The sequence below is a fragment of the Lissotriton vulgaris genome, chromosome 5, assembly GCF_964263255.1.
Source record: "Lissotriton vulgaris chromosome 5, aLisVul1.2, whole genome shotgun sequence".
Taxonomy (NCBI): Eukaryota; Metazoa; Chordata; class Amphibia; order Caudata; family Salamandridae; genus Lissotriton; species Lissotriton vulgaris.
In genome coordinates this window covers 2,000,961,501-2,000,976,397 of record NC_141693.1, presented here as the reverse complement: position 1 = coordinate 2,000,976,397, position 14,897 = coordinate 2,000,961,501, and the positions used below count along the sequence as shown (strand labels likewise).

Below are 14,897 nucleotides of genomic sequence, written 5' to 3'. Positions count from 1 at the left end.
ACTCTCCCACGTAGGTCATGCTACAATTGCACACCTCTTCATCAACACATGCAGGTCCGCCTGTAATGGTGCCACACACTGAGAGAGCTAGGAGGTCACATTAGTGGCTGTTGTATGTTACGCAGCTGCTCGATAACATGACACCCATTGCCCACCACATCTCACATGCACACACCCTGTATTGGGACGCCAAATCTATGACTCCGTTCAAGTGAGGGAGCAGAGGTGCACTCAGCATCCCCACAAATGCTGCAGTAAACCCTCTCATTTCTCCAACACACACTTCTCTATCTCAGACTGCCTCTCACAGGCTCTCATTTGTGCTCATTGTGCAGATTCCTGGCAGACCTGGACGGTGGCGGGGGCTCTCCTCTTGGGGGGCTGGGTGGTGAATTACCTGCCCTTTTTTCTGATGGAGAAGACCCTTTTCCTGTACCATTACCTCCCGGCATACACGTTCCAGGTCATCCTTCTACCCATCGTACTCCAGCACATTTATGACCACTTGCTGAGGTATGTAGCGCTCACACCCATTTTAGGCTTTGGAGGCTAGAGGTGCAGTGAACTACTCTGTATTAGCAGTGTACCAGCTAAGTTGTATGTGTCGGCAGAACACCAGCAGGTGTGCTGAATGAGGATTGTGACGCTGGCAGGGTTGTGAGAGTTACAGAACTTGTAGGAAGCTGGCTCTTTATATAGAGGACCAAAACGAGGCGCACTGTGTAGAGTCCAGGCAATCCTTATTGGTTTACAGATGCAAAAATTATAGCACTAGATGCTCTCGTTTGTGGGCGAGCCGTTTAGGCTTATCAGAGGGTAATGCTAAGCATTTGTTGTACTCCGTGGCAATAAATGAGACACACACTCAAAAATAAATCTGAGACCAATTTAACATTTTGATACCAAGAACTTCGTTATCAGGTAGTACTTTTTTAATTTTGAATTTCACAGGTAAGTAAACAGTTTTACAAAATATACAAAATCGGGAATCAAAGCATAAATGCCAGCATAAGTCCTAGAGTCCCTTATCGGTATCAAAGAAACAAAACGGTGCAAACCACGGGCTGGAGGCACAATTCCCTATACCTCCTAAATTCAGAAGCTGGTTCAACAGAACCTAGCGTTCCTCAAATATACATGTACATATTAGCCCAGCACACTTAATACACAAATATCACAAATACGCAAACAGTTTTAACAGGTGGATTCTATTTAATAAGAACAATATCCCGGATAAAGTAATTCCGGTCCAGAAACGGTCCTCAGCAATGTACGTCCTAAAGCAGTTCTGGATAGCGCTATCCAGACCTGCTTTAGGACGGACATTGCCGAGGACCCTTTCTGGACCGGAATTACTTTATCCGGGATATTGTTCTTATTAAAGAAAATCCACCTCTTAAAACTGTATGGAAATCAAACCTATGAGGAAGCGCACTAATTAATTACCAAAAAACCATCCATCCTGAATATATGAGGGATTATCAAATCAGAATATCTGTACTTTGTATTGTAAGCCCTGAGAAGTCCCTGGATGGGACGAAACGCGTTGGCGGTTTCAGAAGCTTTTAAAGACTGAAAAATAAAGGATGAATTGAAACTTAACATCGACTCTCCTCTGGAACAACCTCTTTATCACTGATTGCGTATTTGTGATATTTGTGTATTAAGTGTGCTGGGCTAATATGTATAAGTAAACAGTTTACTTATATTCGTCTTTATGCAGAAACACTTCCCTATGGGGGAAAAAACACATATGTTGCATACAGCTATTTATGGTCAGTTTCTGGGGGGGGGTCTCCTTTGGGACTTTAGTAGTAGGGGACCAAGGTCCAAAGTACCACCAGCAGTTATCCAGTATTATGGGTATCTTTCATAGATTCACATGCCTGAATCATTCCCCGTCGTCGGGGTGGGAGTCCCCGGTATATAAAAAGAGTAATGTCATAAAGACATATACATAGCAATAGGCCAGAGGCCTCTCATTAGTAACATATCCATGTCCTTTTGTAAAAAGGATCAAACTTTGGCCAAGAGCCAATCCGATATCACCACCCTCTAGAACCTTCCTGGAAGGAGCCCTAGTCCCTCAGATTTTCTACCGCACGTCGTGCTAAGGGAGTCTCCTCTGAGCTCTGCTCAGTTTTCTTTGTATTCTGGATTTATTTCCACATATTTGTCTCAGAATTATCATTCTGTGAGAGGATTTCCGTTTAGTCATGGCTGATGCTCCAAAAAAGGGACTTTTCAGACCTTGTGCCTCTTGTCACAAAAAGAGGCTTCATGTGGATGACAGGCATGAGGACTGCCTTTACTGTCTGTACCCTGACCATTCAGCAAAGGATTGTAAAGTTTGCCGTACTTTTTCAGCCAAAACTCTCAAGGATAGAGAGGGCCGACTGCTGATATGGCTTCAGAGACTCAAGGACAAGGATAAACCAGTCTTTTCAAGTGAGAGTGAGTGTTCCATTAGGAGTATACACTCTTCTCCCAAAAGGCCTAGAACGTCATCCCCAGGACCATCTGTACAGCCACCTCAAAAGAAGACGCCCAAGTCTTCAGAGGTTCGTTCTAAGGCTATTGCTGTGAAGGTTTCTCCACAAGATCCTGCCTCAAGAAACCTTTGGTGACATCTTCAGCTCTGCCTGTGACAATGTCGACAGCCACTATCTCCACGTCGGTGGCGTCATCTTTAACATCAACGTCGACGACTACTACATTCTCGTCGTCGACGGGTAGGTCTGTTCCATCTCTGGTTATTATTAAAAAGTCATCGACGGCGCCACCGTCGACGAGTGCCTCATTCTCGTCGACGAAATTGTCATCGGCGATGAAGGGCCCATCGTCGACGACAAGTTCATCGTCGATGAAGTCATCGTCGTCGACACCAGCATTGACGAGACCGTCGACGGGCCTTCTCCCATCCTCTGAGGAGGAAGATGAAGAAGAGGAGCAACAACGTGAGGAAGGGGAGCTCCAGGACACACAAGACGAATGGGATGAGTATGTGATCCCTGGTCCAGCATCCCCTGTTCAGGCACAAGCGGATTCACCCCCGGAAGACATTGGGGGATTCCACAACATCCTAGAGAGAGCGGCGTTGCGCTTCAAACTCAAAGTAACAGCAACACCACACGATTGCTTCCTTTATGATTTTAAAGAGCCATTCCAAAAGGCGGTACGGTCCATTCCCATCATTGATTACATCTGGGAACAAGGGGAGAAAATAATGCAAAACCCTTCATCTCTGGCTCCAGTACTGCCCAGACTGGATAGAAAATATAAAGCTCCTGACACAGCCCCAGCTTGCCTTATTGGCCATCCAAAGCCGGACTCTGTGATCACCCAGGCAGCGCAACGCAGATCAAAAAATCCTTCGGCTGCATTGGCTGGGCTGCCAGATAAGGAAGGCCGAAAGCTAGACAACATAGGGAAGAGGTTTTCGTCCATGTCAGCTTTAACGGTGCGTGCACTCTTTAGCACTGTTGGGACGGTACAACCGTCAAATATGGGCGGATATCGCTCCATACTTGGATTCGATTTAAGAGGAGCAGAAAGAAGAGGCGAAGAAGATTCTCCTTGAAGGCGAGCGTTCCGCTTCGGAGATGATTGATGTGGCGATGGATATCGCATCCACAGGGTTCCGGCAGCTGGCAGGAGCTGCAGTCCTGAGGCGCCAAGGTTGGCTTAAGGCAACATCTTTCCGGCCTGAAATTCAGGCCAAGGTGTTGGACATGCCGTATGATGGTCAGCTTCTTTTTGGACAACACATCGATGAGATGCTACAGGGTATCAAGAAAGATACTGATACCGCAAGAGCTCTAGGTACTCTCCAATACAAGAATCCTTCCTTTTGGGGCTCCAGAGGAAGAGGTCAGTCCTCTAGAGGCTCCTATCAGGGGTACAAATCCACATACGGTTCAAGCCAACAATACAAACCCCAGTACCAGCAAAAGCAGCAGCAAAACCAGTCGTCCTACAACAAGTCTTCCTTTCGAGGACAAGGAGGAAAGAAGGACGCAGGCAGAAGGCAATGACTTCTCTCTGCCACAGGTCTCCAGTTTCTCTCCACCTTGCAAAGTTGGCTGGAGAATTTCATCCTTCCTTCACAATTGGCAACATATTACAACGGATCGGTGGGTCCTCCAACTGGTTCAATTCGGACACTTTAGAGTTTGTGGAAACTCCTCCTCAAAAGCCGCCAATCCCAATGCGGCACAAAAATCTGCAACTGCTGCAATTGGAACTCTCCCTAATGCTAAAAAAGGAGCGATAGAAAGAGTCCCCCGGAATCAGAAAGGCAAGGGATTCTACTCCCGATTCTTACTAATTCGAAAGAAGGAGAAAAAATGGAGACCTGTATTGGACTTGAGAAACCTCAACCAATACCTCAAAAAACAGTCATTCCGTATGGTGTCCGCATTGAGGAGTTGCAACACCTCCTGGATGAACGACTTTATGGTGTCTTTAGACCTTCAAGACGCATATTTTCATATACCAATCCACAGGAACCACAAACAATTTCTCAGGTTCGAGGTGGCGGGCAAGCACTACCAGTTTCGAGTATTGCCTTTTGGCCTAAAGTCGGCACCACGCATTTTTACCAAATGTCTATCTCCAGTAGCGATATTAGGACTTGTTATAACAATCAAGGTTCCTAGAACTGTTGTTAATCAGTTGCTGTAATAAATCATTAATTTGAAGTAAAAAGTCATAGAAGATCAATATCTACAATGTTACCACACTAACACAGTAAATACATTAAAAAAAACAGGATTTTGTTTTGTCTGAGTATTATTATTTGTTTTCAAGACAAAAAATATTTACAAAAAAGAAAAACATTTTTATAAAATAGGGTGCATAAACAGATATTGCTTAGATATTCAAGGTACAAATTATTTCAACCATTGGTCTATCTAAACAGAAAGTCCAGACTGCTAATACAAAATAACACGATGATTTCAACTAAAAACAGAAGAAAATCAAAGATGATACAATGAATCACGTGCAGAGTTGGACTAAAAAGTCGACGTTTCGGTCTTTTAAGAATTTTCATAAGACCATCATCAGGACGATATAATTCTACATACAGTAGATGACCCTTTTTAGTCAAGTACAAAAAAAGTCTTCCCTCTGTTCAAAAGGACACCAGTGGTTCCAGTGATTTTGATATTAAGCGGCAAAAAGATTAATCCTTTTATACCAGAAATACTTGTGCTTTTAAGTTGAAAGAATTTCGAGTTGTTATAGCAAGGGATGCAGTGTTTGTAGATCAATTAGAAGACGACCATTCAATTTTCAAAAAAGCAAGGCGAAGAAATCTGAATCAAGAAACAAAGCGCCGGACCGCAACCTGTTTGAAACGCCGACCGCAACCTGTTTGAATTAAGGTTGCCCTTAATTCAAACAGGTTGCGGTCCGGCGCTTTGTTTCTTGATTCAGATTTCTTCGCCTTGCTTTTTTGAAAATTGAATGGTCGTCTTCTAATTGATCTACAAACACTGCATCCCGTGCTATAACAACTCGAAATTCTTTCAACTTAAAAGCACAAGTATTTCTGGTATAAAAGGATTAATCTTTTTGCCGCTTAATATCAAAATCACTGGAACCACTGGTGTCCTTTTGAACAGAGGGAAGACTTTTTTTGTACTTGACTAAAAAGGGTCATCTACTGTATGTAGAATTATATCGTCCTGATGATGGTCTTATGAAAATTCTTAAAAGACCGAAACGTCGACTTTTTAGTCCAACTCTGCACGTGATTCATTGTATCATCTTTGATTTTCTTCTGTTTTTAGTTGAAATCATCGTGTTATTTTGTATTAGCAGTCTGGACTTTCTGTTTAGATAGACCAAAGGTTGAAATAATTTGTACCTTGAATATCTAAGCAATATCTGTTTATGCACCCTATTTTATAAAAATGTTTCTTTCTTTTTTGTAAATATGTTTTGTCTTGAAAACAAATAATACTCAGACAAAACAAAATCCTGTTTTTTTTAATGTATTTACTGTGTTAGTGTGGTAACATTGTAGATATTGATCTTCTATGACTTTTTACTTCAAATTAATGATTTATTACAGCAACTGATTAACAAAAGTTCTAGGAACCTTGATTGTTATAACAAGTCCGAATATCGCTGACTAATAGCAATTGAACAAAATCCCTTGCTGGCCTCTCTTATATAACAAGTATTGCCTGAGCCCGCAAGGGTATATTGGGTTGCTCACCTCCATATCTTGTCTATCTCCAGTAGCAGCATACCTCCGCCAACAACATCACCAGGTCTTCCCGTACTTAGACGACTGGCTCGTCAAGGCACCTACTCGCGCAGGCGTGACCAAGTCCTCAAACGCCTGTCTTCAGCTCTTCAATGGTCTGGGCCTTACTCTCAACGAGGAAAAATCCGTCCTTCAGCTGTCCCAGTGTCTCTTTCCTCGGAGCTGTCCTAGATACTGCTCAGAGAAAGGCTTTCCCTTCACAGGAACGTCAAGTGAAACTACGGACCTTGGCCGATCGGATTCAATCCAAAAAGTCCATCACCGTGCGCCTGTACAAGTCCTTGTTAGGGATGATGTCCTCGAACATCCTGTTGGTCCCACACTGCCGCCTTCGTATGCGTCCACTTCAGGAGGCGCTATCAGCTCAGTGGATTCAATGCAGGGGATCCTTCGACGACGTCATCCGGATAACTCCTACCATGGTCCAGGCTCTGAGCTAGTGGCTTCATCCACAAAATCTACGGCGAGGCCTTTCGTTCATACTTCCAATCTCGCTACATGTAATAACTACAGATGCGTCCTTGGAAGGTTGGGGGGGCGTTCCTTTAGGACCTTCAAATCAACGGGCAGTGGTCCCTGGCAGAGAAGCAACTGCACATAAACCTCCTAGAGTTAAGGGCAGTTTACCTGGCATTAAAAGCGTTCCTGCCCAGGATCAGAGATTCCCCAGTGCTTGTGAGAACAGACAACACCACCACAATGCACTATCTGAACAAACAAGGGGGAACACGCTCTCTGTCGTTGTCTCAAGAATCTAAAATAATTTGGAAATGGTTTCTTCAGCACAACATTTCCCTTCGGGCGGAGTACGTCCCAGGGACGGACAATGTCCTGGTGGACTCTCTGAGCAGGCATCGTTCCGTGTGCCACGAGTGGGAGCTGGATCATCAACTTCTCAGCTCTGTATTCGCCCGATGGGGCAGGCCTCATCTGGATCTGTTTGCGACACAACACAACGCAAAATGCCAACATTACGCAAGCTGGCATCCCCAGAAGGGATCACTAGGGAATGCATTTTCGATCGGATGGTGCAACATCTTTGCGTACGCATTTCCTCCATTTCCCCTGATTCCCAGGGTCCTCCGGAAACTGAAGGCAGAGCATTGCACCCTGATTTTAATAGCACCAGCGTGGCCGCGCCAACACTGGTTTACGGAGCTTCATCTCCTGTCGCTGGAACCGCCAATTCTATTCAAGCCTTGCCCGACTCTCCTTACAATGAACCAAGGGCAAGTCCAGCATCCGGATCCAGCATCTCTCAGATTGTCGGCTTGGCTCCTGAGTTCAGAGAGTTTCAACACCTAGACATTCCTCAAGAATGCAGGGCAGTCTTAACCCGGGCTCGGGCGGACAGCACCAACAAGACGTATTCTCTAAAGTGGAAAAGGTTTTGGGTATGGTGTAAAGCAAATAAGAAACGCCCTTTTTCATCAACACCTGCACAAATTCTACCTTGCCTGCTCCATTTGGCGCACTCAGGATTGGCCCATGCTTCTATTAAGGTCCACCTGGCGGCAATCTCTCGCTTCAGGCGTTCGTCATCTGGTAAATCCCTCTAGTCCAATAGACTGGTTAAGCAATTTTTAAAAGGCCTGTTTAGGACATTCCCTCCGGTGCGAGCTTTACCACCCACCTGGCAATTAAACATCGTCCTTGCTCAACTGATGAAACATCCCTTTGAGCCAATACACAGAGCCGACATCAAATACCTGTCTTGGAAAACCGCTCTCTTGCTAGCGCTCACATCAGCAAGGCGTGTAAGTGAGCTGCAAGCCTTCTCTATTCAGGATCCTTTCTAGCAATTCAAACAGGACAGAGTTATCCTACGGACCAACCCTAAATTCATCCCAAAGGTTCCATCTAATTTTCACCTGAATGAACCTATAGTCTTGCGGACTTTCTTCCCAAATCCACTTTCCGCAGCAGAGAGGTCTCTCCACTCTTTAGACCTCAAGCATTTTCTGAAGTTCTACATTCACCGAACAGAACAGTTTCGGAAATCCAACCAACTTTTTGTCGCCTTCAGCAGGCCCAGAAAGGGTCTTCCTTTGACTAAGCAGAGCATTTCTCGTTGGATCTCTGCAGCCATTACTTTCTGCCATCAACAGGCAGGTCATCCTCTGCATTCTAAAGTTCGAGCTCATTCAATCAGAGCGGTCTCCACTTCAATGGCGCTCTTTGCAGGAGTGCCCATTATCGACATATGCAGAATGGCGACGTGGAAGACACCACATATGTTCACCAGGCACTACTGCTTGGATTCTGAACTTATGAAAGATGCAACAGTGGGTCAAGCTGTGCTCCGTCATCTATTTCAGTAGAGGTGAGCCTTCTTTCTTCATCCCACCGTCTACTTGCACATTTCTCTATTATATTGTTTTTGGTACTTGTTATATTTCACAAATGGTATTCTTATATCGTGTGATTTTACATTTTGTACCATACGAAATGTGCTGGTTATTGCTTGCTACTCTGACTCAGGCATGTGAATCTATGAAAGATACTGGATAAGAAATGCGTTACTTACCTGTAACTGCAGTTATCCAGTATTGGTATCTTTCATAGATTCACATGCAACCCACTGGAAGGGCTCACCTTGGTTCTCTCAGTAGGTACTACTTAGCACTGTGCTTACGAATATCTGAGGGACCAGGGCTCCTTCCAGGAAGGTTCTAGAGGGTGGTGATATCTGATCGGCTCTTGGCCAAAGTTTGATCCTTTTTACAAAAGGACATGGATATGTTACTAATGAGAGGCCTCTGGCCTATTGGTATGTATATGTCTTTATGACATTACTCTTTTTGTATACCGGGGACTCCCACCCCGACGACTGGGAATGATTCAGGCATGCGAATCTATGAAAGATACCAATACTGGATAACTGCAGTTACAGGTAAGTAACGTATTTCTTACTCGTTATCTGCCCTGGGGCATCTGGGTGCAGAGGTGCTGGTTGGGTTGGTAGCTTCGCGCACTACGCCAGTGGAAAGAATGTAGGCCACCTAGAAACAGGCTGCAGAGAGGGGCTTGGAGGCAGGTTCGGGAACTCACAATAGGTGGTTCAGGTCACAAAGGTCCTGGGAACAAGGGGGCACAACTCATTCTTCGGTACCCATGCTGGGGCGTTAAGGTGCGTGCAGAGTGGAAAGGTCGGCTGGACTCTGCATCCTTGGGCCTTGCGGTTGTCGGTCTCGCCGGTTGAGGGTGTGAAAATCATCAGGACTGTTGGGCCACTCTGGAAGATGGTCTCTGCGGTGCTGACATCCCTCGACGGCTGCTTTGTCTCGGTGCTGTTAGAGTCCTGACTGGACTAATCAGGCCGTGGCTACTGCTAGGGATCCCATACCCAGGGTATTGGTCCCGGTGTCCTCTCACTCGGTGGGGGGACAGATCTCACCTTCAGGAGCACTGGTACCTCTGCCTGTGGGGCTTCTGCGTCGGGCTGGCTGGGGAGCAGCAAGACTGTAAACAAGACTCTGCTTCTTTGGTACCTACAAACTGCAGGGGAAGTAGCTCCTCGACTCCAAGGGAAATTGCGGGCAATTTGGGATGAGCTGGTAGTCTATCGGAGTTCTTTGTAGTTGGGCAGCTGCAGAACAAATCACTCGCTCATGATTGTCGAGACTGGTGCAGACAGGCACGGGTTTGGCGGAAAAAGTCCACAGCAGTCTTTAGTTTTCATTGTGTAGCAGCTCTTCTTTGTCCTCCTCTTCTGTCCCCGTCGAATTTGCCTTTCTGGCATCAGGGGTGCCTCCTAAATACTCATTTTAGGGGCGTTAAGGGGAGTGACAGGTAGTAGCCAATGGGCTACTTGCCTTTGGAATGTCTACACTCTATATGATCACTTCCTGTTGGAAGCGGACATAACACTGATCCAGTGAGCCTAATTCTGCCAAAACCAAGATGGTGGAATTCTAAGTTTTTGTTCACATTCGGTAGCCACTTTAGGGGTGAAACTAGCTTGATAGGGGAACACTGTCCCCGTCCTGGTGTCAAATGGACCTGGGCATCATTCCCCTTGTCTGTGGAAGCCTTGGGTCGCATTTCAGATGCGAAAGAGGCCTCTAAAGCCTCCTGCCTTGATATGCTGATTACTTAGCCATACTGCTTGGAGGAGGTGACAACACATCCGGTCAGAGCAGGCATTGTTTCTGCCCTCGTAGATCGCAGGCTCTAAACTGCAGGGGGTCAGAAAGCGGTCTGTGGTGGCAGCCTGGTCTTAATCAGTCAGCCAGTACACTAGTGGTAGGTAGGATTTCAGGGGACACCTCTAAAGTGCCCTCTGGGTACATGTATTATATGTCCATCACAGTTATCACTGTGGGTTTATTAATATGAGGTGTTTAATATAAAACAACTCTAGTTTCAGTGTAGCCATCATGTAGCTGGTGAACCCATGATTATCTATGTCCAGCAAACGTACATAAAATGTTCACTTGTAATATCTAAGAATGGACTTGTTCATCATGCAGATATGTCCACACTTGAAGTATAGTACACCCTGCCTTATGGCTGTAAGCCCTGCTGTAGGGGTGACTTACCTATACTGCATGCAGTGTCTGCAGGCATGGCACACAGGAGTTGTGCCATGTTGTGTCTTCACTTTTCTCTACACCGTGGCACGCAGCCTGCAATGACAGTTTACATGATGGTGCTGAGGGGTCCCTTAGGGCATAACACTTGCTGCAGCCCTTAGGGACCCTCTTTAGCCTCTGTGCACTCGTTACCAGGGGTACCATTTACTAGGGACTTACAGGGGGTGCTAAGGTATTGCCAATTGGGGGAACAATTGTACAGTTTTAGGGAAGGCGGTCTGGCACTGGGGACCTGGACAGCAGGAACCCAGTGCACGTCTGTCAAAATTGCATCAGATACCAGGCAAAAAGTGTGGGGGTGGTGGCGACCATGTCGAAAAGGGGCACTTTCCTACAGTACTGCAGTGGAAGTGGCCGCCGACCAGGACTATGAACCATTAGCAGAGCTGTATGTGTGGGTTCCAATAGCAGAACACCTGTCAGAAGAAGACGGAGACACTGGCAGGACTTTGAGAGTTACAGCTGTGGACCAGTTGAATTAGTAGGTGGGACTACAGTTCAACACTGGCACACTTGCAGTTTTGTGTGGCTTTTAGTATTGTATGTGTAGGAGCAGCTGCATAGGTAGAGTGGTTGTATGTGTATTTATAGCAGTAGTACAATAGCAGGATGTGATGACCGACATTGGCAGAGCTCTGTGTCGGTTCCTGTACTGGAATAAAACAGCTGAATCCTAAAGAGCATTGACTGGTGAGCGGGTGGTCTTGGCAGAGGGTGCTAAAGTCACGACTGGCTGCTGTGAAGCTTTGCATTGAATTTGTTTTACCAACTTGTGTTGTTTTATATGTACCCTAAAAGAACTATCTTGCTTGGGTCCTAAAATGTTAATTTCTCGTCCTTTTGCATCTCCTGCAGGACTCCGGCCCTAAAGACTGCCTTCTGCTCTGTAGTGGTGGCATGGTTCTCCTCAGTATACATGGTGCACCAAACATTCAGCCCCCTGACATACGGCCAGCCAGCCCTACCTGCCTCTGAGCTGAGTGCCCTGCGATGGAAGGACAGCTGGGACATCCTAATCCGCAAGCATTAGGGGAGCACCCTCTTATCTGGGACATTGTTTGCAAACAATCCTGTAAGTGCAGAGGACCGCTTAAGTGCCTGCACTCGTGGCACATTTTATGGAGCACTGTTTGGCATAGTACCCAACCTCTGTGAAGGATGACTTCCTTCTGAACCAGAAGGGTCCATGTTTACGTTTGCTGCAGTGGTATGTGTGCCTATAGTGAAGAGTGATTGATCTTGAGTACAATGGGTAGTTTTGACGGACCTCTTGTTCAATGGTTAGCAGTGATGGACCTAGAGTACAATGGGTAGTAGTGATGGACCTCGAGGACAATGGATAGTTGTGTTGGACAGCAAGTACAATGGGTAGTAGTGATGGACCTTGAGTACAATGGGTAGTACTTATGGACCTAGAGTACAATGGGTAGTAGTGATGGACCTAGAGTTCAATGGGTAGTAGTGATGGACCTAGAGTTCAATGGGTAGTAGTGATGGACCTAGAGTTCAATGGGTAGCAGTGATGGACCTCGAGAACCATGGGTAGCAGTGATGGACCTCGAGAACCATGGGTAGCAGTGATGGATCTCGAGAACCATGGGTAGCAGTGATGGACCTCGAGTTCAATGGGTAGCAGTGATGGACCTCGAGAACCATGGGTAGCAGTGATGGACCTCGAGAACCATGGGTAGCAGTGATGGACCTCGAGAACCATGGGTAGCAGTGATGGACCTCGAGTTCAATGGGTAGCAGTGATGGACCTCGAGAACCATGGGTAGCAGTGATGGACCTCGAGAACCATGGGTAGCAGTGATGGACCTCGAGAACCATGGGTAGCAGTGATGGACCTCGAGTTCAATGGGTAGCAGTGATGGACCTCGAGAACCACTGGTAGCAGTGATGGACCTCGAGAACCATGGGTAGCAGTGATGGACCTCAAGTTCAATGGGTAGCAGTGATGGGCCTCGAGTACAATGGGTAGCAGTGATTGACCTCGAGAACCATGGGAAGCAGTGATGGACCTCGAGTACAATGGGTAGTAGACATTTCTTGAGCAGTGGCTTGGGCATCTGTAGAAGACAAAAGAGTGATGAAATCTCAGCCTGTGGTGGAGGACCCCGATAACACTACACCTCAGATACATTCCCTCGTTAGAGTTCTGGTTTCTGGTCCAGAGCAGCAGGATCAGCAAGTGTTCGTCATATAAGGCTGTCCGGTGTAGAGGCTCAGAGAGCGGTCAGTGTTGGTATGCAGCGGATAAACATGTCTGTCCACACCAGAGTGGATACATAACATGGGGCTGTAACCAAGGACTTGGCTTTTTTTAAAAAAAAAACTAAATTAGGGATAAAGAAAGGCGCCGCCATGCTTGTGATGGAACCACTCCGTCACGAGCGGGCTGTGCTTATGGCAGAGTCGTTCCGTCACGACTCCGCCCACTCACTAATTCGCCCACACAGGCGGGGAATCAGTGCCGTGTGGGCGGAGCAGCCGCGGCATGACAGAACCACTCAGTCATGAGCACAGCCCGCTCGTGACAGAGTGGTTCCGTCACAAGCATGGAAGGGGTTAAGACCCCAGCATACAATGCTCTCTTATTTTATAGACAATACAAACCTTGAAGATGTCTGTTTACATTTCATTGTTTTTTGGGTTACACTAGGAGTGGTGCGGCCCAAATAACCAGTGTTGTTAGTTCAGCTTATGTCCCTGCCAGCCCTAAGAACCCATGCAGAAGCAGGTTATGATTAAAAGCAGCGTGCAGGACATTTATGGCTGCGGAGACTTTGTATTCTGCTGTGCAGACTTACTGTGTACATATTTTCACTTTTGTGTCTTATCTGCTGCCTCGTCACCCTTCAGCACATCAGATACTCCACACAATTTGAAGAGTTTGACGGTGAAAAAAATCTGATCTATTTTAATATGTTACATTTGCAATTAGTTTTTTAAAAGTGCTGCTTCCTTGTTGAAATAACACTGTGAACCTCTGATTAGCCTCATTCTTATGTGTTTTGAGTCCCTCTTCAGTGTTTCAGCTTATGGAAAAGACCATTACTATGCATGTATGTATGTGGTTTTTGTATTGATCTAGCCTAGCCAAAGTGCATTGCAGTGCTGTACAGTCAAATCAAGCCTACTGTCAATGGGTGATAGGACAGGTGGCTGGATTCTGGGAGCAGAAGGCAGTTGTCACTGTATTGTGATGTCGTTTTCTTTACAGAGGTGAGCCTTCAACTCTTTCCTAAATTGGAGCAACGTTGGGGCTAACCTGATGGATCCAGGGATGCTGTTCCAGATCCTGGGAGCAGAGATGGAAAAAACGTGCTGCCTTTTTCTCCCACACTGCCAAGAGCCACCAGAGCTGGTGAGCTTGTCTGCAAAGTAAGCGGGGGTGCTGGTCGTGATGGCTTTGTAAATGATGCAGCTCAGTTTCAAGATGGTGCGAGCAGGCAAGGGTAGCCAATGGATGTCCATCAGGATTGGGATGATGTGATCGTATTTCTTCAGGCCCTAGTTGAAACATGCTCTGACATGTAGGATGCCCTAAAGAAAGACCACTGTGAAGTGTGAGAGGCTATGTAGCAGGGCATTACCGCTACACAGATGTGAGAGTAGGAAGACTTGATCGAAGGGCTGATGTTTCTTTTTAGAAGAAACAGTTTCACTTCCTTTGGAAAAGAGTGCTGTTGCCAGTTTCTGTTTTTTTGGGCAATGTGTTCCTTAGTGGTGAGGTTGGTGTCCGAGGTGAATCTAAGTGACTCTGCATGCCATGAAAGTGGGGGTTCGAAGCCATGAAGGTTCATGTCATTGAGCCAGGTTGGTACGGTTTCTTTCTTTCTTGCTTGTTCTTGGCAAATAACAGGAATTCTGACCTGGTGGGGCTTCATGTAGGTGCTGGACATCCAGGTCTGAATACGGTAGTGTTTGAAGCAATGGATGAGACTTTCAAGTAGAGTTGTGTATCATCCACATGATGATTAATTTTGGGGCAGTTATCTGTGAATAAAGTCATAAGATTCTCC

At 46.2% G+C, this 14,897-nt stretch overlaps 1 protein-coding gene across 4 annotated transcripts in view; it reads left to right on the top strand.

The window, feature by feature from the left end:
• The window catches only part of POMT1 (protein O-mannosyltransferase 1), an 81,363-nt gene extending 66,810 nt beyond the window's left edge, over positions 1 to 14,553 (top strand). For 2 of the 4 annotated variants that reach the window (XM_086924786.1, XM_086924785.1), the window contains exons 19-20: positions 336 to 513; positions 11,728 to 13,639. In XM_086924786.1, the coding sequence (XP_086780912.1) occupies positions 336 to 513; positions 11,728 to 11,902 (353 nt within the window). In that variant the 3' untranslated portion in view covers positions 11,903 to 13,639. Of the gene's footprint in view, positions 1 to 335; positions 514 to 11,727; positions 13,640 to 14,095 lie in introns of those variants that run through there. The other 2 variants (XM_086924789.1, XM_086924787.1) reach the window with 2 other exon arrangements.
• Positions 14,554 to 14,897: the final 344 nt, after the last annotated feature.